Raw genomic sequence first — 25,082 nt, 5'->3', positions numbered from 1 at the left:
GTATCTCGGAGGACTGGTAATGCGCATGCGTAGAAAGAACTAACCTGGTCCAACGCGGCACTTCCGGTAGAGAGGGTGACGTGTGACGGCCGGGAGAGAAGACGCAGCAGAAACCGCGGAGGAGCCCGGACATGTTGACTAAATTCGAGACGAAATCTGCGCGGGTGAAAGGTATTGGGATGCCGACTGGACGGGAATGGGGGGGACGGGGTGAGGCCTGTGGAAGAAGCGCTGTATGACTGGGGGGCTGCTGGGCCGGTGTGCACCCCAAACCTTGACACATCACCCCAATATACTGGCGCTGCACACCCCATATCTGCAGGGACCTGATACCCCAATATTTCCAGGGGGCGGGGCTCATCTGTCTCCGACACCCCAAAATCCCTCCACAGCTCATGTGACACCCCAATATCCCCCCCAGGTGGGAGGTACTTACCTGCACAGGTGTTACCCCAATATCCCTGCACCCCCTTATTACCAGTCATTCAGGTGACACCCCAATATCCCGACCACAGTCCTTATCACAGCGGAGACCCCCAAACTTTCTGTGCCCCTCTCTGTCTGCAAGTGACACCTCAAAATCCCTACAGTTACACGTCACCTGCTCAGCTCACCCCAAAATCCCTCCAGAAGCGGCAGTGCCCCGTTATCCCCTCACAGCCGACACCCCAGAATCTCTGCTGGACTCCCCAACATCCCTGCACCCCCCGCTATTCCAGTCTATCTGAATAGACCCCCCAAATCCTCGTCTGCTTCCGTTTCTCTAAACTCCCGGTAGATCCCCGCCCGTCTGACACCCCAAAATCTACGCAGCCGCCTCTCACTACTTGTCTGTTAATCCAACACCCCCATATCTGTTATTTTCATAGATTGGACCCCCAGGACCCCCCCCCCCCCTCATAATGGAGCCGCTCCACAATCCGCATTTATGTTCAGCCGATCCCTTAACCCCTTCCCGCCGCAGCCATTTTTCAGATTTTCGTTTTTTCCTCCCCACCTTCCAGAAGCCATAACGTCTTTATTTTTCCGTCGATAAAGTCCTACGAGGGCTTGATGTTTGCGGGACGAGTTGTAGTTTTTCGTAGCGCCATTTATTTTGCCGTATAATGTACTAGGAAACGGGAAAAAAATTATTTGTGGGGTAGAAAATGAAAAACGGCGATTCCTCCATGGTTTTTCGCGCGCCGTTTTTACGGAATTCGCTGTGCAATTAAAACAACATGTTCTCTTTATTCTGCGGGTCAATACGATGACGGCGATACCAAATATGTGTCGTTTTTTCTATATTTTACTACTTTTACAAGTGTAAAAAAGGAAATGTATTTTGTGTCGCCAAATTCCGAGAGCCGTAACGTCTTTATTTTTCCGTCTATTAAGCGGTACGAGGACTTATATTTTGCGGGAGAAGCTGTAGGTTTTAATGATACGATTTTGGGGAACATTCGACGGTTTGATTTCTTTTTATTTAAATTTTTGTGGGAGATTAGGTGACAAAACAATAGAGATTCTGGCGTTTACGGTTTGTTTTTTTTTACCGCGTTCACCGTGCGAGTTAAATAACGATATATTGTGATAGTTCCGACTTTTACGGACGCGGCGATACCAATTATGTTTATTTACAGCACTTCAGGGGGAAAAGGGGGGTTTTGTTTTTTTTACTTTTTAATTTGACTTTTTTTTTTTGTACATAAAAAGAACAACTTTATTTACAGATTTTCACTTTTTTTTTTTCCCCCGGGGACTTGAACCAGCGATTTATATGTATACAATGTATTGCAGTTTATCATCATTCTGACAGGCCGGAGGCGGGGCTTAATAGGAGCACAAAGATGGCGGATCTGGGGGCCTTCATTAGGACACCCTCCCCCCCCCCCCTATTAGTCAGAGCCCATGGCCATGATCGTGCTGGAGGGCTCTAATGACTATTTTCGGGCCTTTAATGCCCCTTGGATTTAGGACATCCCTATAACTAGTTTATGGGTTCGGGGGAGCAGGACTGGTCGCTGAAATAGCGCAGTTCTCCTTTAACGCAGAAGATGTCCCTGTTATTGGTCAGTCTGCTGTACCGCAGTTCACTCCACCTGCGCAGTGTATATATAATCCTTCTTCATTTGCCGTTTCTCTCAGGCCTGAGCTTTCACCCTAAGCGGCCCTGGGTCCTCACCAGCCTGCACAATGGCGTCATCCAGCTGTGGGACTATCGCATGTGCACCCTGATCGACAAGTTTGATGAGCACGACGGTGAGTGGCGAGGGCTCTGCTGAGCGGGCGGCGGGCATGTGACGGGTACTGCGCTCTGATAACGACCCTTTGTCACTTCTTTCTCTGCGCCAGGCCCCGTCCGCGGCATCGATTTTCACAAGCAGCAGCCGCTCTTTGTCTCCGGGGGAGACGACTACAAAATAAAGGTGAGATTGTGGCAGAGAATGCCCCTGGGCACTGCCAGCTTCTATCTATCCATAGTACTAGACTGACACTGTATGTAGTAACCTCTGTCTGCCAGCAGGTGGCCTCGCAGAGGAGATAGAGGTAATGTATGGGGACCATACCTGCTACCAGGCTCGTGTTGTGGGGCACCCACTTATAATGTGTATGGGTACAGGTTCAGTTAATGTTATGTGACCCCCCCCCCCCCTGATATGAGGAAGACGAGGCTGCGTCCACAATCACTGGCGCCCGTTTTACTTACGCGATTTGTTTCCCGTAGGTCTGGAACTACAAGCTGCGACGTTGTCTCTTCACCCTCCTGGGTCACCTGGATTATATCCGCACCACTTTCTTCCATCATGTAAGTCCGAGCGGGTGGATGGTACATGAGATCAGCGGGTTTACGGGTCCCGTCAATCACCAGGCCAAAATCAAGGCGGAGTATCGTAGCCTCCAAATAAAGGATGTTGCAAAAATATTCACCCCCTTCCTGTATCGTGCGCGTGGGGTGTGAATATTTTTGCAGTGTTGCCGTACGGGGCATGTAATCCAAGGTGTCGTTATTTTGCAGTGTTGCCGTACGGGGCATGTGATCACAGGTGTCGTTATTTTGCAGTGTTGACGTACGGGGCATGTGATCACAGGTGTCGTTATTTTGCAGTCTTGCCGTACGAAGCGTGTGATCACAGGTGTCGTTATTGTGCCGTGTTGCCGTACGGAGCATGTGATCACAGGTGTCGTTATTTTGCAGTGTTGCTGTACGGGGCATGTGATCACAGGTGTCGTTATTTTGCAGTGTTGCTGTACGGGGCATGTGATCACAGGTGTCGTTTTTGTGCAGTGTTGCCGTACGGGGCATGTGATCACAGGTGTCGTTATTTTGCAGTGTTGCTGTACGGGGCATGTGATCACAGGTGTCGTTATTTTGCAGTGTTGCTGTACGGGGCATGTGATCACAGGTGTCGTTTTTGTGCAGTGTTGCCGTACGGGGCATGTGATCACAGGTGTCGTTATTTTGCAGTGTTGCTGTACGGGGCATGTGATCACAGGTGTCGTTATTTTGCAGTTTTGCCGTACGGGGCATGTGATCACAGGTGTCGTTATTTTGCAGGATTACCCCTGGATTCTCAGCGCCTCCGACGATCAGACCATCCGCATCTGGAACTGGCAGTCTCGCACCTGTGTCTGGTAAACCCCACAAAACCCAAATAAATAAATATATATATATAATCGCTATCATCCGCATCTCCTTTATGGTGGCGTTCGGGATCACTATTTAACCCCTTCCTGCTGCAGCCAATTTTCGTTTTTTCTTTTATTTCTTTTCCTCCCAGACTTCCAAAAACCATAACTTTATCATTTTCCTGTCGATGGTCGCGTACGAGGGTTTGTATTTTGCGGGACGAGTTGTCGATTTTCACTGCGCCATTTAATGCACTGCAAAACTGTTATTTGTGGCGGGAAATGAGCTAAAAATAACCGTACGGGCTAAATAACGTTATTGTAATAGTTCAGACTTTTACGGACGCGGCGATACCAATTATGTTATTTGTAACATTATAATTATTATTTTAATTTTTTTTTACTTTTTTTTTTTTTTTTGTTTTTTTTTGTACATTTAAATAAATCTTTATTCGAATGTGTATCTTTTTTTTTTTCCCCCGCAGCGTCCTGACCGGCCACAACCATTACGTGATGTGCGCGCAGTTCCACCCCTCCGAGGATCTGGTGGTGTCCGCCAGCTTGGACCAGACAGTGCGCGTTTGGGATATTTCTGGTGAGCTGCCCAGGTCGAGGGGGTCACCCGCGTGGTCGCCTCCCGCTCAAAACTGCAGAAGCTTAGAGCCCCGAAACAGACGAGATCGTTAACGGCGAGTGTTAGACCGCAACCGCGCACGGGCGCTGATGTCACCTTTAAAAAGTAGAAAAAAATAGTGACAGAATTGCAGCCTTCAGAGCTGAAATCTCCCAGCAATCCCAGATTCCTTTTGGTGATTTGCATTCTGGGAAGTTTCATCTTTATAGCAGGCACCTGATATAGGATCCTTGTACGATAGGAGCTGTTAGGGTGGTGTCTATCACCATGCTTGCTGACTGTTTCCACTAATAACTGGCTAAATTGTCAATGTAACTTTGGGGGTATATTACAGGCTCCTCATAAATTGCTATAAACAGCGGTGCTATCAGGGCAACCATCGTGAGTCTGAAACCCCCCCCTACACACAGTCCATTAATATGGAACTGCCCTTTAAGAGATTGACGTTGAGATACCATCTTTTAAAGGGGTTGTCTCATGATGTCATAGAGGGAGGTCCTGAGCTCGGGACTCTCCTCTCTGAGCCAGAACATAGCAGCTCCCGTTCCGGCGGCCTCATGTTAATGGCCGCCATGTAATTCTACATTTCCCCTCTAGGGGGCGCTGCAGGGTATATGCCTGGCTGGCGCGGGTTATTGCCCGGTATATCTCGACTTTCCGCTATAGATTTCTCTTCATTCTGATATTATAAAGAACCGTTTCCAATGGTAGGGATTGCCGATCCTTGTAGTTCGACTCTTAAAGGGAAACACGTCCATTTTTTTAAATTTCTTTTTAAACCTCAGTATAGATGAGCTGGTTGCCGTTTCCCTGCTCGGTCACGTCTCTCTTCTGCAGTTTTGAGTGAGGTTCTCCACCGTTCACATTTCGAAGTACACGGCAGATCCGACCAGTCGATGAGAGAATATGGCTGAGGCGGGGGAAGGGCGCCGAATCGGATTGTCTCGCCTCAGTCATAATCTTCCTGAACTTGGAGGGAACGCTTCTCCCCCCCCCCCCTTTTAACACTATCGCTGCCGTCTACCTCCCTCCTGATGTCTCGTAGCGGTCGATGCATGACGTGTTTAACCCTTTGTGAGCTGCGTGCAGGTGATAGAGAGGGCGGCTTGTAATCAGATAGCCGCAGAGCCTGACCGATACTAACATGCCACTATCGGAGCTCTTATAATGAGATTTGCTTCAAGGGGATGTCCATTTTGGTTAACCTGTGTTGTGGTGCTGTATCGGGGCATATGAAGGTGTAAGGAATGGGGGGGGGTGAGTAACAGCGGAGCCGGAACATTAATACGTTACGTAGATCAACCCCCTTAAATTAGAGGGTCACCAGGACAGGCCCCATCTAATAGTTTTCCTAATAATGCCCAACTAGATGGCGCTGTTGCTAAATTTTTCTCCCATTGGGGCTGGAAAATCGTGTCCCATACGCCCTCCCCTGTTTGGTGGCCGATTCTCTTGAACGCCTTTTTGACATCTTCCAAACTATTACAATATAATGTTATAAAACCCGCAGGGCGAACGCCATAATAAAAAAAAAATGGAAGCCATTTTTTTTTTTTGGTCACTTCATCTCCCACAAAGAATTGAATAAAAAGTGATCAAAAAGTCTCACATACCCCAAAATGATACCAATGGAAGCGACGGCTCGCCCCGCAAAAAATAAGCCCTCACACCGCTCAATTGCCGAAAAAAAATGGCCCCCGCAATATGGCGACGGAAAATAAAGTCGGTTTTTAACAATGAGTTTTTTCCTATTAAAAAAAACAACAAACTATAGAAATTTGGTATCGCCGTAATCGTATCGGCCCGCAGAATAAAGTGCCCGCGTAAGACTATATTGAAGATGGGAATCCGAAAAATGTCTGCGACGGGAAGGGGTTAAAGGGACTGCAATGCTTCAGAAGACCCCCCTAAGGGAGGGAGCCCAGATCAAGGCTCCCCCTAATCTCCATTCAGGTTTACAGGCAGAGGGGTGACTTGGGGAGGACCCGGTGCTATCCCCAATGTAGGGCGCACCCCCTGCTGCAGGGTAAAGTGCGGGGTTCCTCCGCAGCTCCTCACAGGGGGGGTCCCGGCCGCACTCTCATCCCGCATGTTGTGTCGCGTTTCTATCGCCATGATCTGGACTAATCCGTTTTTCTTGCTGTGGATTTTAAACGCATGCCTGTCCCGCAATAACCACGTAACAGAAGTATTAACCCCCCTCCCAAGTCCGCGCCGCGCGCTGGTCCGTCCCACGTGTCATCGCCGCCCCCCTTTATTTGTGCAGTCGCAGACATTTTCCATTCATGCAGCTGCGGTGTCTCCGCCTCTCCACCCGCCATGTTTTACCGCCTTCCATTCATCCAAGCCAAGGGACGTCCCGTCTAAAGGAAGAACCGGGGCTCCTACATCTCCGCCTACTGAGGGGCCCCCTGTATATCGGGGGGGCAGGACTTGGCTGGAAATAACCTGGTTGAGGGGGGGGCCATTATTTAAAGGGGTTTATATAATTAAAGCTTAAAAGTTCTGCAACTTTTTAATGTACTTTTGCCCTTTACAACAGGTCTGCTTGCTGTCAGTGAATAGGAGCATTCTTCTTCTTTACCGAAAACCCGTCCAGATCGGATACTTGTCACAGCTGAGGGTTCGTTACAATTGTAGCCAGTCTAGACAATCCTCTGTGAGCTAAACACACATCTCTCTCCTGTCCTGATAGTTTGTTACAATGTATCCGTCTGGAGGGTTGTGTCGGCTGGATACAATAGTAACAAACCCTCAGCTGTGACGAGTATTAGGTCTGTATGAGGGGTATTCAGACGCTGGATTGGAACAATAAGTGTTCCCGTTCACTGACCGCAAGCAGATATCTTGTAAATGGCAAGGAATAAAAAGACAGAGAGCGGAGGAGCCCTTTAAGGCTCGTGACCCCCCAGGAGGTTTGTGTCCACGGCTATGGACAGACGTCTTAGTAATGGTGAGTGTGGCCGGGGGAGTCCGGCGGGGTTGTGCTGTGAGAACAGTGATCAGACAACAGGGGGCGCTATAATTTGGGATTCTATAATGACCATAAACCTATTACTATTGTCCCTGCTGATTAACCCGTCAATCCTTTACTCTCCTCCCGCGGAAAGGCCTAAGAAAGAAGAACCTGTCTCCGGGGGCGGTGGAGACCGACGTCCGTGGAATCACCGGGGTTGACTTATTTGGGACCACCGATGCTGTGGTCAAGCACGTTCTGGAGGTTTGTACAGCCGTGTGTAGAAATCACCCTATACGGGCCCCCCCCCCCCTCAAACATGGGGGGGACATGAACTTGCTGCAATCTGGCAGTCACCCTATAAAAAGAAAGGGTTGCCCAGAATTTTAAAAAAATAGCTACTTCCAAAAACGGCGCCACACCTGTACACAGGTTGTGTGTGGTATTACAGCTCGGCTACATTCACTTCAATTGTGCTGAGCTGCAATACCAGTCGCAACCCATGGACAGGGGTGGCGCTGTTTTTTGGAAGAAAGCCGCCATGTTTTTCTAATCCTGGACACTGTCTTAATAGGAGTTCACAGCGTCCGCTGATTCCCCCCAGGATGCTGCCGTCCGCATCTAGCAGGGGGACTCCAGTGTGAGGTCGTCGCCCCATTAGGGCATACCACAAAGGCTTGTCTGCAGCCAGATCATTCTTCAAACTTTTATTCTGTATAATTCCGATAATCAGGAATATATATTCAGGGGTGCTGAACCATCAGGGGGGCATACACACGTCGGCTGGTAAACTAGCAATGGTGTGGACGTCTTTATAACCCACTATAGACCCACCAAATGCCAGACGGTCAGCAGAATTTACCTAATCCGGCATGGGATTATTTTTGTTACGTGCTGGATTATCAGGCTTTCCAGACGGAGGTGCCAAATTCAAGGACTTTTACTGTATTGTTTGATATTAAAACTCGACACTTCCCCTTTAAAAATTCCCCCTCGATCAGAGATCACACACGATCAGAGATCACACACGATCAGAGATCACACACGATCAGAGATCACACACGATCAGAGATCACACACGATCAGAGATCACACACGATCAGAGATCACACACGATCAGAGATCACACACGATCAGAGATCAGAGTCCACACGATCCGAGTCATCCATAGGTTAAGGTATATGAATAGGTTATTTTCTTTTCTCTTCCTGATAGGGACATGACCGTGGGGTTAACTGGGCGGCTTTCCACCCCACCATGCCCTTAATTGTGTCTGGGGCAGATGACCGCCAAGTCAAGATCTGGAGGATGAACGGTAAGTGCCCACTCCCCCTTTGTTCACCTGTGTCTTAATAGGCGGGGCCACAAAACCACCGCCTCCAGCGGATAGATCCTCTTAAAGGGCCCCCCCAGCAATTTGAAGTATTGTCTGTATTTGGGATGCATGCTGGGTAATGCTGACTCTGCGAAACGGATGGAGACGAGCTTGAAATTGGATTCACCTTTGTATCTCTGTTTTCCAGAATTTGGTGTGCCCCCTACAGGCCAGTTCTCAGTAGACATGACTAGAGGTGTCGGCACGCATGCTTGCTGCTCTGTGTAGTATGTGTGTTTTGGGTACAGATCGTTGTAGTTTTACTGACCTCCGCCACCCCTTATAATCTGCTCCCACTAAACCCCCGTCTACGGTGCCGGTTTGGGGATGCCCCTCCCCCTGTGAGTTTCTTTAGCCATTCAGCGGAGCTGAGATGGGTCACATGACATCCTCATGGGGTAGGAATTACAGGAAGTAATCACACCCTACTTCACCCAGATGCCCTATTTGAAAGGTCCTCTGCCGAGTGTACTTCCCCTTTAAGTACACGTAAAGAGGGCGGAGTCACCCGGGGGCAGTAACACTACAGACGCCCTGTTTGCTGCAGTGGTATCATGGGGTTTTACCTGCTTTTATATGTGGCTAGCACCGGCCTCCCCCTCCTCTGCTGCTGTTTAGTACGTGTGTGAGTTCTGCAGTGACAGGTTGTCTTTTGATTTAGAACTATAACTCCCAGCATGCTTTGCTACTTCCTGCATAACTAAAGGTCATTTAGTTATATAATAATTAGACTTTTGGCCCTAATAGGGTTGTACAGGATTAGGAAAACGTGCTGCTTTCTTCCAGAAACAGCGCCAGACCTGTCAATGGGTCGAGGCTGGTATTACAACTCAGCTCCATTCACTTCAATGTAACTCAGGATCCGTTCAGGATAATGGATGTACACAGTGACTCCACCAGCAGAATAGTGAGTGCAGCTCTGGAGTATAATACAGGATGTAACTCGGGATCAGTACAGGATAAGTAATGTAATGTATGTACACAGTGACTCCACCAGCAGAATAGTGAGTGCAGCTCTGGAGTATAATACAGGATGTAACTCGGGATCAGTACAGGATAAGTAATGTAATGTATGTACACCGTGACTCAACCAGCAGAATAGTGAGTGCAGCTCTGGAGTATAATACAGGATATAACTCAGGGTCAGTACAGGATAAGTAATGTAATGTATGTACACAGTGACTTCACAAGAAGAATAGTGAGTGCAGCTCTGGAGTATAATACAGGATATAACTCAGGGTCAGTACAGGATAAGTAATGTAATGTATGTACACAGTGACTCCACCAGCAGAATAGTGAGTGCAGCTCTGGAGTATAATACAGGATGTAACTCAGGATCAGTACAGGATAAGTAATGTAATGTATGTACACAGTGACTCCACCAGCAGAATAGTGAGTGCAGCTCTGGAGTATAATACAGGATATAACTCAGGATCAGTACAGGATAAGTAATGTAATGTATGTACACAGTGACTCCACCAGCAGAATAGTGAGTGCAGCTCTGGAGTATAATACAGGATGTAACTCAGGATCAGTACAGGATAAGTAATGTAACGTTATGTACACAGTGATTCCACCAGCAGAATAGTGAGTGCAGCTCTGGAGTATAATACAGGATGTGACTCAGGATCAGTACAGGATAAGTAATGTAATGTATATACACAGTGACTCCACCAGCAGAATAGTGAGTGCAGCTCTGGAGTATAATACAGGATATAACTCAGGATCAGTACAGGATAAGTAATGTAATGTATGTACACAGTGACTCCACCAGCAGAATAGTGAGTGCAGCTCTGGAGTATAATACAGGATATAACTCAGGATCAGTACAGGATAAGTAATGTATGTACACAGTGACTCCACCAGCAGAATAGTGAGTGCAGCTCTGGAGTATAATACAGGATGTAACTCAGGATCAGTACAGGAGAAGTAATGTATGTACACAGTGACTCCACCAGCAGAATAGTGAGTGCAGCTCTCGAGTATAATACAGGATGTAACTCCGGATCAGTACAGGATAAGTAATGTAATGTATATACACAGTGACTCCACCAGCAGAATAGTGAGTGCAGCTCTGGAGTATAATACAGGATGTAACTCAGGATCAGTACAGGATAAGTAATGTATGTACACTGTGACTCCACCAGCAGAATAGTGAGTGCAGCTCTGGAGTATAGTACAGGATCAGTCATGTACACAGTGACTCGTTTCTTGTAGATGACTTCTATATGGTAAATATTAGTTGCTCTGTTTGGATGGGGGATTATCGGGATATGCTGTATATTTGGTATCGGGAACCTCTAGAACCTGCATGAGCTTCTTGTAGAACATTAGAGCTTGGAGTTGTTGGGTTTCATCTCGCCATTTGTCTGACTACTTCATCTGGTGCAGAGTCCAAGGCCTGGGAAGTGGACACCTGTCGAGGACATTACAACAACGTCTCCTGCGCCGTCTTCCACCCTCGTCAGGAGCTGATCCTGAGTAACTCCGAGGATAAAAGCATCCGCGTCTGGGACATGTCAAAGAGGTGAGCAGCAGCTGTTACTCGTATTTATAGTCACACGTTACTCTGACCTGTGTATAGTCACTGACGTATTCAACTGAGGACGGGATCCTGCAGCTTCTATGTCCTGTGATGCATAGAAGCTGCAGAAGTGTCAGATTCCCGATTAAAGCAACTTCACTGTTTTATTATATTTTTCTCGATAGTAAATCTTTAGAGGGGACAGAAATCTACACAAGGGATTTCATCATCTCCCATCTGATTCTTTTTTATTTTTTTTAGAACCGGAGTCCAGACCTTCCGCAGGGATCATGACCGCTTCTGGGTCCTGGCCGCTCACCCCAACCTCAACCTCTTTGCAGCAGGTAAGATGCATTTTACGGCTTCTCACTGGGAACACAGACATTTAACCCTACAAGACTGGGGTCTCCAATGTGTGGCTCTCCAGCTGTTGCAGAACTACAACTCCCAGCATGGTATGCTCAGGATTGTAGTCTTCAGCTAGAAAGCCTCAGGATTGGGGGGGGACACTATTCTAAGGTGAGTTTCAGTCACTGACACATATCTGATTTGGTTTCTATTCCCTGACAGGCCATGATGGAGGAATGATTGTATTTAAGCTGGAGAGGGAGCGCCCCGCTTACGCCGTTCACGGTAACATCTTGTACTATGTGAAGGACCGCTTCCTGCGACAACTAGACTTCAACAGCTCTAAGGACGTGGCCGTGATGCAGCTCAGGAGGTACGAGGCACCGGGGGACCCCGATGAGCCGCACGTGAAGCTTAATCATTCCATATCGAAACGTTCTGCAACTTTCGAACAGACTTTGTGCGCCTATTTCTCACCATTTTCAAGATCTACACTTGCTGTCAGTGAATGTAAACATTCTTGTCCGGTTTACAGCGGTCCTGACTTGATGCTTGTCACAGCTGGGGGTTTGTTACAAATGTATCCAGTGCAGCCTAGACTCCAGACTGACCGTGAAATGGCAACAGTCTATAAGGGCGGTGTTTAGTGGATTGTCACAATTGTAGCAAACTCTCAGCTGTGAGAAGTATTAGGTCTGGCCTAGTTTACAAGAATGTTAAGTCACAAACAGCAAGCAGAGATCTTGACAGCGATGAGGAATTGGAACAGAATGTATTTTTATAAAGCTGCAGAACTACTCGTTCTATTACGATTCAGCGTCCTTCGTATAACACCCCCGGCGGTAACGCAGCGTATAGAGAATCGGAATCGACCGCTTCGGTCTGATCTCTTCTGATTGTGGTTATTTTTTCAGCGGCTCCAAGTTCCCAGTGTTCAATATGTCCTATAACCCCGCCGAAAACGCCGTCCTGCTCTGCACGGTAAGAAATAGATCGTTTGTGGAATTGTCCTAATGGCAGAGGGAGTTAACTCGTCTGACATTTCTCAAGATATCTGCTGGTTGTTGCCATTCACTGCCAGCAAGCAGAGATCTTGAAAATGGAAGGGACCTTCTGAAAAGTATTATTGATTAGTCCCATTGGGGGTAGCGCTCCACTTGATATTCTAATAATTGTTTGGTTTTTGGGCAGAGGGCGAGTAACCTGGAGAACAGCACGTACGACCTGTACACCATCCCCAAGGACTCCGACTCCCAGAATCCCGATGGTAAGGCACATTGTCGATCGTGGTATTACTTGTAGGTGTGAAATACATAGAACGGTAAAGGGAATTCTTCTTGTGCTTTGCTTGGAAAGTGGTGTCGTCTTTGGAGTTCGGACGCACAATTTGGGTTGGAAACAGTCAGCAAGCTGGTCGTCGGACACACCCCAGACGGAAAATTCTGTCACAGAAAGTGATAACGTATTGCTAGGATATGCTATAAATTTTTGATCGGTGGGGGCCCCAACTGATCCAGAGATTGAAGGAGCTGCAGCATTGCATCCCCTTCAAAGTTCTTCCCTGCACAGCCGCGCCCCGGCCTCCGACTGTGCACGACCCTATTTAATTTAATAGGTCCGCGCTGTAGTTCCCTGGACAGCGGGTGGCCGGGAGCGCTGCTGTACAGGGGAAAACGGTGAAGGGGCCCCCCTTCATTATAAGGATCGGTGGGTGTCCCAGAGGACGGACCCTCGCCAATCAGAAAGTGATGGCATATCCTAGCGGGAGTAACCCTTTAAGGCCCTGTTCACACTGATGGTTTTTTGACTCTGAAGCGTCATGCCCTTTCTTCAGGCGTTTCCATCTCTGACCTCCTAGTGACATCAATGGGAGGCAGAGAAAGCAGTTTTCGCTGCGTTTTTTTTTGCCCGCGGCGCTCAATGGCTGTGACCGAAAAACACAAAGTGCCGGCCGGTCAAAATCTGCCTCAAAGTTCCTGAAGGAAGTCGTTTTTCCCCTGTGTAAAGATTACATTTCCCGAAATGCAAATGACCAGACACTGAACACGCAGAGACTGCTGAGAGATTTCAGCTCTGAAGCTTGCAGGAGTGTGAATGCAGCTCTGGAGTATAACACAGGCTGTAACTCTACCCGGCAGCACCTTTCTATAGAGAACAGTGGGGGTTACAGCTCGTAGACCTCCGCCAGTGATGGGAACGGTTCCTCTGCATTATTCATAACCTCCTCCTCTACCCACAGCCCCAGAAGGGAAGCGCTCCTCCGGACTGACGGCGGTGTGGGTGGCTCGGAATAGGTTTGCGGTCCTGGATCGCATGCATTCAGTGAGTGGCGTTACTATTCGTTTTTCACCGATTTTTCTTATTGGGCTCCTGCCTCAGCCGCCTCTTCTACTTCTCCCCGGCAGATCCTCATCAAGAACTTGAAGAATGAAATCACCAAGAAGGTCCAGGTGCCAAACTGCGATGAGATTTTTTACTCCGGAACCGGGAACCTGCTCCTCCGAGACGCCGATTCCATCACCTTGTTCGATGTGCAGCAGAAACGGTAAAGACTTAAAGGGGATCTCCACAATATAAGGGCAATAAGAGACGGAGACGGTCCTGGTGTAAGTCCTGCCAAGTCTGTCCCCTCTCTGCCCTCCGCACCGTAACGGCACAGAGCGTCAGTGTGGTGTCCTAATAATTATACTAGTGAGCGCAACTGCGTTAGGTAAACCCCCCCAGTGCTTAATGAGGGTATCCACTTTGGACAGCTTCTAATTGTTTACAATAAACTGTCCTTCTGCTGGGACCTCCAGTGATCGGCTGTGATCTGTGGGGAAACCTGGCAGGAAGTGTTCAGTTTCCCTGCAGCGCCACCACAGGGGAAATGAAGTATTACACAGTGTTCATACATATCAATGTGTTGTCTGTCTAATACAGGACAGGTCCTCCAGAGACGCTCTATGTAACCGCTCTCCACTCTGACCAAGAGATGAGGGTCCTGAACCCCCTAATAGGGTGGATGACCATGGGTTTTCTAAACCGGACAACCCCTTTAAGAGGTGATCCGAAAAGTAGTTCCTGGTTCTGTGGAGTCACATGGTGTATATCATGATCCCTCTAAGCCAGTCAGCCGCTCTGAAAAGGATCACGTGACCCCCCCCCCAATTAAAGTTCCATTTCTCCCCATACAGAACTCTTGCATCCGTGAAGATCTCCAAAGTGAAGTACGTGATTTGGTCTTCGGACATGTCTCACGTGGCTCTTCTGGCCAAACACGGTGAGTTCCTGCTGCTCTCCGGTATAGCCAACAACGTGGTCGTGCCCGGTGTGCCACAGCCGTACATTGCCCGGGGGTCCGCAGGCGTGGGCATCACTATATCTATCTGACTCGTCCCCTGTCATCCATCCGCAGCCATTATGATCTGCAACAGAAAGCTGGAGTCTCTGTGTAACATCCACGAGAACATCCGAGTGAAGAGCGGAGCGTGGGATGAGAGCGGAGTGTTCATCTACACCACCAGCAACCACATCAAATACGCCCTCACCTCTGGGTATGTCCCGAGGCTGGTCCTGATGGAACCGCTTCATCAATCTGCATGAGGACTGTGGGCGAGGACGGAGGGTCCGTCTAATTGTTTAATGTCCGCACTCTTTATTGTGTCACTTCAGAGACTATGGGATCATCCGGACCCTCGATCTGCCCATTTATATCACACGAGTGAAGGGCAACAGCGTTTACTGTCTGGACCGGGAGTGTCGCCCGCGGGTGCTCACTATCGACCCGACAGAATTCAAGTTCAAGTTGGCGCTGATTAACAGAAAGTATGATGAGGTAGGTTCAGGCTGAGGTAGTCTCTGTTTCCTGTGGGGGAGGGTGAATAGGTTGTCCCTGTGTCGAGGGGGGGGGAACTATGTTGTCGCTGGTCCCTGTGTCGGGGGGAGGCCGAGGTTGTCGCTGGTCCCTGTGTCGGAGGGGAGGCCGAGGTTGTCGCTGGTCCCTGTGTCGGAGGGGAGGCCGAGGTTGTCGCTGGTCCCTGTGTCGGAGGGGAGGCCGAGGTTGTCGCTGGTCCCTGTGTCGGAGGGGAGGCCGAGGTTGTCCATGGTCCCTGTGTTGGGGAGGGTGTGAGGTTGTCCCTGTGTTGGGGGGATGCAAGGTTTTCCCTGGTCCCTGTGTTGGGGGGGCGAGGTTGTCCCTGTGTCGGGGAGTGGCGAGGTGGTCCCTGTGTTGGGTGAGAGAGGGCGAGGTGGTCCCTGTGTTGGGTGAGAGAGGGCGAGGTGGTCCCTGTGTTGGGTGAGAGAGGGCGAGGTGGTCCCTGTGTTGGGTGAGAGAGGGCGAGGTGGTCCCTGTGTTGGGTGAGAGAGGGCGAGATGGTCCCTGTGTTGGGTGAGAGAGGGCGAGGTGGTCCCTGTGTTGTGGGGCGAGGTGGTCCCTGTGTTGTGGGGCGAGGTGGTCCCTGTGTTGGATGAGGTGGCCCCTGTGTTGGGTGAGAGGGCGAGGTGGTGCCTGTGTTGGGTGAGAGAGGGCGAGGTGGTCCCTGTGTTGGGTGAGAGAGGGCGAGGTGGTCCCTGTGTTGGGTGAGAGAGGGCGAGGTGGTCCCTGTGTTGGGTGAGAGAGGGGGCGAGGTGGTCCCTGTGTTGGGTGAGAGAGGGCGAGGTGGTCCCTGTGTTGGGTGAGAGAGGGCGAGGTGGTCCCTGTGTTGGGTGAGAGAGGGCGAGGTGGTCCCTGTGTTGGGTGAGAGAGGGCGAGGTGGTCCCTGTGTTGGGTGAGAGAGGGCGAGGTGGTCCCTGTGTTGGGTGAGAGAGGGCGAGGTGGTCCCTGTGTTGGGTGAGAGAGGGCGAGGTGGTCCCTGTGTTGGGTGAGAGAGGGCGAGGTGGTCCCTGTGTTGGGTGAGAGAGGGCGAGGTGGTCCCTGTGTTGGGTGAGAGAGGGCGAGGTGGTCCCTGTGTTGGGTGAGAGAGGGCGAGGTGGTCCCTGTGTTGGGTGAGAGAGGGCGAGGTGGTCCCTGTGTTGGGTGAGAGAGGGCGAGGTGGTCCCTGTGTTGGGTGAGAGAGGGCGAGGTGGTCCCTGTGTTGGGTGAGAGAGGGCGAGGTGGTCCCTGTGTTGGGTGAGAGAGGGCGAGGTGGTCCCTGTGTTGGGTGAGAGAGGGCGAGGTGGTCCCTGTGTTGGGTGAGAGAGGGCGAGGTGGTCCCTGTGTTGGGTGAGAGAGGGCGAGGTGGTCCCTGTGTTGGGTGGGAGAGGGCGAGGTGGTCCCTGTGTTGGGTGAGAGAGGGCGAGGTGGTCCCTGTGTTGGGTGAGAGAGGGCGAGGTGGTCCCTGTGTTGGGTGAGAGAGGGCGAGGTGGTCCCTGTGTTGGGTGAGAGAGGGCGAGGTGGTCCCTGTGTTGGGTGAGAGAGGGCGAGGTGGTCCCTGTGTTGGGTGAGAGAGGGCGAGGTGGTCCCTGTGTTGGGTGAGAGAGGGCGAGGTGGTCCCTGTGTTGGGTGAGAGAGGGCGAGGTGGTCCCTGTGTTGGGTGAGAGAGGGCGAGGTGGTCCCTGTGTTGGGTGAGAGAGGGCGAGGTGGTCCCTGTGTTGGGTGAGAGAGGGCGAGGTGGTCCCTGTGTTGGGTGAGAGAGGGCGAGGTGGTCCCTGTGTTGGGTGAGAGAGGGCGAGGTGGTCCCTGTGTTGGGTGAGAGAGGGCGAGGTGGTCCCTGTGTTGGGTGAGAGAGGGCGAGGTGGTCCCTGTGTTGGGTGAGAGAGGGCGAGGTGGTCCCTGTGTTGGGTGAGAGAGGGCGAGGTGGTCCCTGTGTTGGGTGAGAGAGGGCGAGGTGGTCCCTGTGTTGGGTGAGAGAGGGCGAGGTGGTCCCTGTGTTGGGTGAGAGAGGGCGAGGTGGTCCCTGTGTTGGGTGAGAGAGGGCGAGGTGGTCCCTGTGTTGGGTGAGAGAGGGCGAGGTGGTCCCTGTGTTGGGTGAGAGAGGGCGAGGTGGTCCCTGTGTTGGGTGAGAGAGGGCGAGGTGGTCCCTGTGTTGGGTGAGAGAGGGCGAGGTGGTCCCTGTGTTGGGTGAGAGAGGGCGAGGTGGTCCCTGTGTTGGGTGAGAGAGGGCGAGGTGGTCCCTGTGTTGGGTGAGAGAGGGCGAGGTGGTCCCTGTGTTGGGTGAGAGAGGGCGAGGTGGTCCCTGTGTTGGGTGAGAGAGGGCGAGGTGGTCCCTGTGTTGGGTGAGAGAGGGCGAGGTGGTCCCTGTGTTGGGTGAGAGAGGGCGAGGTGGTCCCTGTGTTGGGTGAGAGAGGGCGAGGTGGTCCCTGTGTTGGGTGAGAGAGGGCGAGGTGGTCCCTGTGTTGGGTGAGAGAGGGCGAGGTGGTCCCTGTGTTGGGTGAGAGAGGGCGAGGTGGTCCCTGTGTTGGGTGAGAGAGGGCGAGGTGGTCCCTGTGTTGGGTGAGAGAGGGCGAGGTGGTCCCTGTGTTGGGTGAGAGAGGGCGAGGTGGTCCCTGTGTTGGGTGAGAGAGGGCGAGGTGGTCCCTGTGTTGGGTGAGAGAGGGCGAGGTGGTCCCTGTGTTGGGTGAGAGAGGGCGAGGTGGTCCCTGTGTTGGGTGAGAGAGGGCGAGGTGGTCCCTGTGTTGGGTGAGAGAGGGCGAGGTGGTCCCTGTGTTGGGTGAGAGAGGGCGAGGTGGTCCCTGTGTTGGGTGAGAGAGGGCGAGGTGGTCCCTGTGTTGGGTGAGAGAGGGCGAGGTGGTCCCTGTGTTGGGTGAGAGAGGGCGAGGTGGTCCCTGTGTTGGGTGTGAGAGGGCGAGGTGGTCCCTGTGTTGGGTGTGAGAGGGCGAGGTGGTCCCTGTGTTGGGTGAGAGAGGGCGAGGTGGTCCCTGTGTTGGGTGAGAGAGGGCGAGGTGGTCCCTGTGTTGGGTGAGAGAGGGCGAGGTGGTCCCTGTGTTGTGGGGCGAGGTGGTCCCTGTGTTGGATGAGGTGGCCCCTGTGTTGGATGAGGTGGCCCCTGTGTTGGGTGAGAGGGCGAGGTGGTGCCTGTGTTGGGTGAGAGAGGGCGAGGTGGTCCCTGTGTTGGGTGAGAGAGGGCGAGGTGGTCCCTGTGTTGGGTGAGAGAGGGGGCGAGGTGGTCCCTGTGTTGGGTGAGAGAGGGGGCGAGGTGGTCCCTGTGTTGGGTGAGAGAGGGCGAGGTGGTCCCTGTGTTGGGTGAGAGAGGGCGAGGTGGTCCCTGTGTTGGGTGAGAGAGGGCGAGGTGGTCCCTGTGTTGGGTGAGAGAGGGCGAGGTGGTCCCTGTGTTGGGTGAGAGAGGGCGAGGTGGTCCCTGTGTTGGGTGAGAGAGGGCGAGGTGGTCCCTGTGTTGGGTGAGAGAGGGCGAGGTGGTCCCTGTGTTGGGTGAGAGAGGGCGAGGTGGTCCCTGTGTTGGGTGAGAGAGGGCGAGGTGGTCCCTGTGTTGGGTGAGAGAGGGCGAGGTGGTCCCTGTGTTGGGTGAGAGAGGGCGAGGTGGGCCCTGTGTTGGGTGAGAGAGGGCGAGGTGGTCCCTGTGTTGGGTGAGAGAGGGCGAGGTGGTCCCTGTGTTGGGTGAGAGAGGGCGAGGTGGTCCCTGTGTTGGGTGAGAGAGGGCGAGGTGGTCCCTGTGTTGGGTGAGAGAGGGCGAGGTGGTCCCTGTGTTGGGTGAGAGAGGGCGAGGTGGTCCCTGTGTTGGGTGAGAGAGGGCGAGGTGGTCCCTGTGTTGGGTGAGAGAGGGCGAGGTGGTCCCTGTGTTGGGTGAGAGAGGGCGAGGTGGTCCCTGTGTTGGGTGAGAGAGGGCGAGGTGGTCCCTGTGTTGGGTGAGAGAGGGCGAGGTGGTCCCTGTGTTGGGTGAGAGAGGGCGAGGTGGTCCCTGTGTTGGGTGAGAGAGGGCGAGGTGGTCCCTGTGTTGGGTGAGAGAGGGCGAGGTGGTCCCTGTGTTGGGTGAGAGAGGGCGAGGTGGTCCCTGTGTTGGGTGAGAGAGGGCGAGGTGGTCCCTGTGTTGGGTGAGAGAGGGCGAGGTGGTCCCTGTGTTGGGTGAGAGAGGGCGAGGTGGTCCCTGTGTTGGGTGAGAGAGGGCGAGGTGGTCCCTGTGTTGGGTGAGAGAGGGCGAGGTGGTCCCTGTGTTGGGTGAGAGAGGGCGAGGTGGTCCCTGTGTTGGGTGAGAGAGGGCGAGGTGGTCCCTGTGTTGGGTGAGAGAGGGCGAGGTGGTCCCTGTGTTGGGTGAGAGAGGGCGAGGTGGTCCCTGTGTTGGGTGAGAGAGGGCGAGGTGGTCCCTGTGTTGGGTGAGAGAGGGCGAGGTGGTCCCTGTGTTGGGTGAGAGAGGGCGAGGTGGTCCCTGTGTTGGGTGAGAGAGGGCGAGGTGGTCCCTGTGTTGGGTGAGAGAGGGCGAGGTGGTCCCTGTGTTGGGTGAGAGAGGGCGAGGTGGTCCCTGTGTTGGGTGAGAGAGGGCGAGGTGGTCCCTGTGTTGGGTGAGAGAGGGCGAGGTGGTCCCTGTGTTGGGTGAGAGAGGGCGAGGTGGTCCCTGTGTTGGGTGAGAGAGGGCGAGGTGGTCCCTGTGTTGGGTGAGAGAGGGCGAGGTGGTCCCTGTGTTGGGTGAGAGAGGGCGAGGTGGTCCCTGTGTTGGGTGAGAGAGGGCGAGGTGGTCCCTGTGTTGGGTGAGAGAGGGCGAGGTGGTCCCTGTGTTGGGTGAGAGAGGGCGAGGTGGTCCCTGTGTTGGGTGTGAGAGGGCGAGGTGGTCCCTGTGTTGGGTGAGAGAGGGCGAGGTGGTCCCTGTGTTGGGTGAGAGAGGGCGAGGTGGTCCCTGTGTTGGGTGAGAGAGGGCGAGGTGGTCCCTGTGTTGTGGGGCGAGGTGGTCCCTGTGTTGGATGAGGTGGCCCCTGTGTTGGATGAGGTGGCCCCTGTGTTGGGTGAGAGGGCGAGGTGGTGCCTGTGTTGGGTGAGAGAGGGCGAGGTGGTCCCTGTGTTGGGTGAGAGAGGGCGAGGTGGTCCCTGTGTTGGGTGAGAGAGGGGGCGAGGTGGTCCCTGTGTTGGGTGAGAGAGGGCGAGGTGGTCCCTGTGTTGGGTGAGAGAGGGCGAGGTGGTCCCTGTGTTGGGTGAGAGAGGGCGAGGTGGTCCCTGTGTTGGGTGAGAGAGGGCGAGGTGGTCCCTGTGTTGGGTGAGAGAGGGCGAGGTGGTCCCTGTGTTGGGTGAGAGAGGGCGAGGTGGTCCCTGTGTTGGGTGAGAGAGGGCGAGGTGGTCCCTGTGTTGGGTGAGAGAGGGCGAGGTGGTCCCTGTGTTGGGTGAGAGAGGGCGAGGTGGTCCCTGTGTTGGGTGAGAGAGGGCGAGGTGGTCCTTGTGTCGGGGGGTTGGTGGGTCTTGAATTATCCCCTTTTTCTAGGACTTATTCCAGCTTTAACCTTCTCTGCTCTCAGGTCCTGCATATGGTGAGGAACGCCAAGCTGGTGGGCCAGTCCATCATTGCCTACCTGCAGAAGAAAGGTTACCCGGAGGTGGCGCTGCACTTTGTGAAGGACGAGAAGACGAGGTTCAGCTTGGCTTTGGAGTGCGGTAACATTGAGGTGACGCTCCAGATCTCCTCTGTCTTCTCTCCTGATTTCCCCTTCTATCCCACCAGTATTGGTGCCCTCCTATTGCCCTGCCCTCTGTGCCTCGGGTGCAGCTCGCCTGTGTACATTTAGAGAGCCACGAGGTTTATGAATGCCCACACACCCAGGACTGCAGGAAGATGTATAGGGGGAAGGTCCCGGCGGGGTTCTACTTAAATATTTCCTTTTCCTCCAATCACTGGGATTCGTCTTCTGCAAAGTCTCCTGAACTTCTTCAGACTCGGTCCCGTCGGCCGCTAATCGACCCCTTCTTGGTCCTCCGCAGATCGCCCTTGAAGCTGCTAAGGCCTTGGATGATAAATACTGCTGGGAGAAGCTGGGGGAAGTGGCTTTACTGCAGGGCAACCATCAGATCGTGGAGATGTGCTACCAGCGCACCAAGAATTTCGACAAACTCTCCTTCCTCTACCTGATCACCGGGAACCTGGAGAAGCTGCGCAAGATGATGAAGATTGGTGAGCAGTGCCGCGGGGGTCACGTAACGAAATGGGCAAAGCCTTCTATTGGAAATGTTTATATGTGGGCGGTCGTGACGCGCTGGCCCAAGCCCGATGCTGAGGTGTAACGGCGTCATTGCTTTACGGTTACCGGTGTTTTATTTTCCTTTCCTTCCCCCTATAGCGGAGATCCGTAAAGATTTCAGCGGTCAGTACCAGAACGCTTTGTACCTGGGGGACGTGGAAGAGCGAGTGAAGATCCTGAAGAACTGCGGACAGAGTAAGTGCCCCGGTCTCATGATTGCCGCCTCTTCTTCCCCTCCCCCCGCCTCCGTTCATGTACTACTCTCCTCACTCTCCCAGAGTCTCTGGCCTATCTTACCGCCGCCACACATGGGATCACCGAGGAGGAAGAAAATCTACGGGAAACGTTTGACCTGGAAAAAGAAATTGTGAGTTGATGGGTTTTGGGACCTGGAGTGATGCACGGGGGGGGGGACCGCTTTGGGCGTAAGGTCCAGCCACGCCTCCTAGACCCTTCCCTGCAAATCTGCCTTAAAGGGGCTTGCCATAATCATTATTTATTTATCTCCTAACCAGTGGATAGGTGATCAATATCTGATAGGTGGGGGTCCGACCGCTGGGACCCCCACCGATCACAAGAATGGGTTTACTTTGCCGTTCCTGGGAGCCCATTAGGAAAGGAGCGGTAGTGCGCCTGCTCGACCACCTCTCCGTTTCTATAGGGCTGCGGCCGAGCGTGCGCATCACCGCTTCGTTCCTATGGGGCTCCCAGGAACGGCAAGGTAAGCCCGTTCTCGTGATCGTCCCAGCAGGCGTACCCCCACCGATCAGATATTTACGTCCCCCCCCCCACCGATCAGATATTTACGTCCCCCCCCCCACCGATCAGATATTTACGCCCCCCCCCCCCACCGATCAGATATTTACGTCGTCCCCCCACCGATCAGATATTTACGTCGTCCCCCCACCGATCAGATATTTACGTGTCCCCCCCCACCGATCAGATATTTACGTCGTCCCCCCACCGATCAGATATTTACATCGTCCCCCCACCGATCACATATTTACGTGTCCCCCCCCACCGATCACATATTTACGTGTCCCCCCCCACCGATCAGATATTTACGTCGTCCCCCCACCGATCACATATTTACGTCGTCCCCCCTCCGATCACATATTTACGTCCCCCCCCACCGATCAGATATTTACGTCGTCCCCCCACCGATCAGATATTTACGTCGTCCCCCCACCGATCAGATATTTACGTCGTCCCCCCACCGATCAGATATTTACGTCGTCCCCCCACCGATCAGATATTTACGTCGTCCCCCCACCGATCAGATATTTACGTCGTCCCCCCACCGATCAGATATTTACGTGTCCCCCCCACCGATCACATATTTACGTCGTCCCCCCACCGATCAGATATTTACGTCCCCCCCCCCCACGATCAGATATTTACGTCCCCCCCCCACCGATCAGATATTTACGTCCCCCCCTCACCGATCAGATATTTACGTCCCCCCCCCCACCGATCAGATATTTACGTCCCCCCCCCACCGATCAGATATTTACGTCCCCCCCCCACCGATCAGATATTTACGTCCCCCCCCCACCGATCAGATATTTACGTCGTCCCCCCACCGATCAGATATTTACGTCGTCCCCCCACCGATCAGATATTTACGTCGTCCCCCCCCACCGATCACATATTTACGTCCCCCCCCCACCGATCAGATATTTACGTCCCCCCCCCACCGATCACATATTTACGTCGTCCCCCCACCGATCAGATATTTACGTCGTCCCCCCACCGATCAGATATTTACGTCCCCCCCCCCCCACCGATCACATATTTACGTCGTCCCCCCCCACCGATCAGATATTTACGTCGTCCCCCCACCGATCAGATATTTACGTCGTCCCCCCACCGATCACATATTTACGTCGTCCCCCCACCGATCACATATTTACGTCGTCCCCCCACCGATCACATATTTACGTCGTCCCCCCACCGATCACATATTTACGTCGTCCCCCCACCGATCACATATTTACGTCGTCCCCCCACCGATCACATATTTACGTCGTCCCCCCACCGATCACATATTTACGTCGTCCCCCCACCGATCACATATTTACGTCGTCCCCCCACCGATCACATATTTACGTCGTCCCCCCACCGATCACATATTTACGTCGTCCCCCCACTGATCACATATTTACGTCGTCCCCCCACCGATCACATATTTACGTCGTCCCCCCACCGATCACATATTTACGTCGTCCCCCCACCGATCACATATTCGGAGTCAGACTGGTTGCTAGGGATGTGCCACATGACAACCCTATTGAAAAGACTGGCAGACAGGACTCTGCTTGGCACCGTGATGACCAATGAACAAGAGGGCAGAGCGGCTGGGCCGTCACACTATTAAAGGGGTGTTCGTAAGGTGAACATTTGTGGGATAGACCCGCACCGATCTCAAACGGGGGAGTGACTCCCATTGAAGTGAACGGAGAGCGCCGCCACCTCGCCATTCATTCTCTGCCTGGATGCAGCGGTTGCCATGGCGCTGCCCGCCTCGGAGCCGGCTATGTGGACGTGCTATGAATGATATATTTGGGAGGACCCCTTTAACTCGGCTTTCTGTACATTTAGTTGGAGGACGGCCGCAGGAAGGTCACAAATTTGCTCTCGTTTTTCTAGATTCCTGAGGTGGATCCAGATGCTAAATTGCTTTTGCCCCCTCCCCCGGTGATGCCGCTGGACACCAACTGGCCGCTGCTCACCATGTCCAAGGGCTTCTTCGAGGGAAGCATCTCCGGTAAAGGTGGGTGGTCTCGCAATGCAGGATTCGTACAGTGGACGGTCTATGGGATGTCGGTCCCGCCGGCAATTCAAGTCAACCAGTCCCTATGACCGACCCCTAAAAACAAGCGTTCTGCTAGTGGCTGCGATTACGCCCTTTAACCCCTTCCTGCCGCAACCATTTTTCGGATTTCCATTTTTGTTCTTTTTTTCTCCCCACCTTCCAAAAGCCGTAGCTTTTTTGTTATTTTTCCATCAAAATTGCCATAATTTGCGTTTTGTCGCCACGTTCTGAGAGCCAGAACTTTTATTTTATTCTTCCGTCGCTTAGCGGTACGAGGACGTATTTATTGCGACCCTTTCTATTTTTTTATTTTTTTTTAACGTCCTTTTTTTATTTATTAGAAATACGCTTTTTTTTTTTATTTTTTTTTTGTTAACTTGTCCCCTAGGGGACTTGAACCAGCCATCGTTTGCTCGCTATACAGTATATCGTGATACTGACAGTCTCCTGTGAAGCCCCCAGGGCTTCATAGGAGTACAAAGATGGCGGACCTGGGGACCTTTATCAGGCTCCAAGCCTGCCATGCCATCCAACGGCGCCCCCCAATCTTGTCGCGGGGGTGCGTTGGTTCGTCACAGGGGGCCGCCCACCTTTTTCTAGAAATTTAACTGCCACGGTCGCCATTGACTGCAGCATTTAACAGGTTAAACGAGTGGGATGGCGCCGGTTACCCAGAAGTGTCGGCTGTAACACACAACCGACCTACCCGTGATCCAGCCCCATATCCCCCCCCCCCCCCCGCCGTATATC

General features: G+C 52.8%; 1 protein-coding gene across 2 annotated transcripts in view; it reads left to right on the top strand.

Annotated features, from left to right (window-relative positions):
- Positions 1-28: 28 nt before the first annotated feature.
- Positions 29-25,082, top strand: part of COPA (coat protein complex I subunit alpha) — a 33,112-nt gene continuing 8,058 nt past the window's right edge. The window contains exons 1-24 of one of the 2 annotated variants that reach the window (XM_075844007.1): positions 29-171; positions 2,128-2,241; positions 2,335-2,408; positions 2,708-2,788; positions 3,539-3,615; positions 4,095-4,204; positions 7,354-7,463; positions 8,415-8,514; positions 8,723-8,770; positions 10,966-11,101; positions 11,360-11,442; positions 11,669-11,819; positions 12,361-12,427; positions 12,638-12,713; positions 13,686-13,768; positions 13,852-13,991; positions 14,623-14,708; positions 14,844-14,982; positions 15,101-15,263; positions 20,801-20,947; positions 21,261-21,450; positions 21,617-21,712; positions 21,796-21,884; positions 24,167-24,290. In XM_075844007.1, the coding sequence (XP_075700122.1) occupies positions 132-171; positions 2,128-2,241; positions 2,335-2,408; positions 2,708-2,788; positions 3,539-3,615; positions 4,095-4,204; positions 7,354-7,463; positions 8,415-8,514; positions 8,723-8,770; positions 10,966-11,101; positions 11,360-11,442; positions 11,669-11,819; positions 12,361-12,427; positions 12,638-12,713; positions 13,686-13,768; positions 13,852-13,991; positions 14,623-14,708; positions 14,844-14,982; positions 15,101-15,263; positions 20,801-20,947; positions 21,261-21,450; positions 21,617-21,712; positions 21,796-21,884; positions 24,167-24,290 (2,524 nt within the window). In that variant the 5' untranslated portion in view covers positions 29-131. The remainder of the gene's footprint in view (positions 172-2,127; positions 2,242-2,334; positions 2,409-2,707; positions 2,789-3,538; positions 3,616-4,094; positions 4,205-7,353; positions 7,464-8,414; positions 8,515-8,722; positions 8,771-10,965; positions 11,102-11,359; positions 11,443-11,668; positions 11,820-12,360; positions 12,428-12,637; positions 12,714-13,685; positions 13,769-13,851; positions 13,992-14,622; positions 14,709-14,843; positions 14,983-15,100; positions 15,264-20,800; positions 20,948-21,260; positions 21,451-21,616; positions 21,713-21,795; positions 21,885-24,166; positions 24,291-25,082) is intronic. The other variant, XM_075844008.1, reaches the window with a different exon arrangement.

Source organism: Rhinoderma darwinii, chromosome 12 (genome assembly GCF_050947455.1).
Source record: "Rhinoderma darwinii isolate aRhiDar2 chromosome 12, aRhiDar2.hap1, whole genome shotgun sequence".
NCBI classification, from domain to species: Eukaryota; Metazoa; Chordata; class Amphibia; order Anura; family Rhinodermatidae; genus Rhinoderma; species Rhinoderma darwinii.
This window is presented reverse-complemented; position numbering and strand designations above follow the sequence as displayed.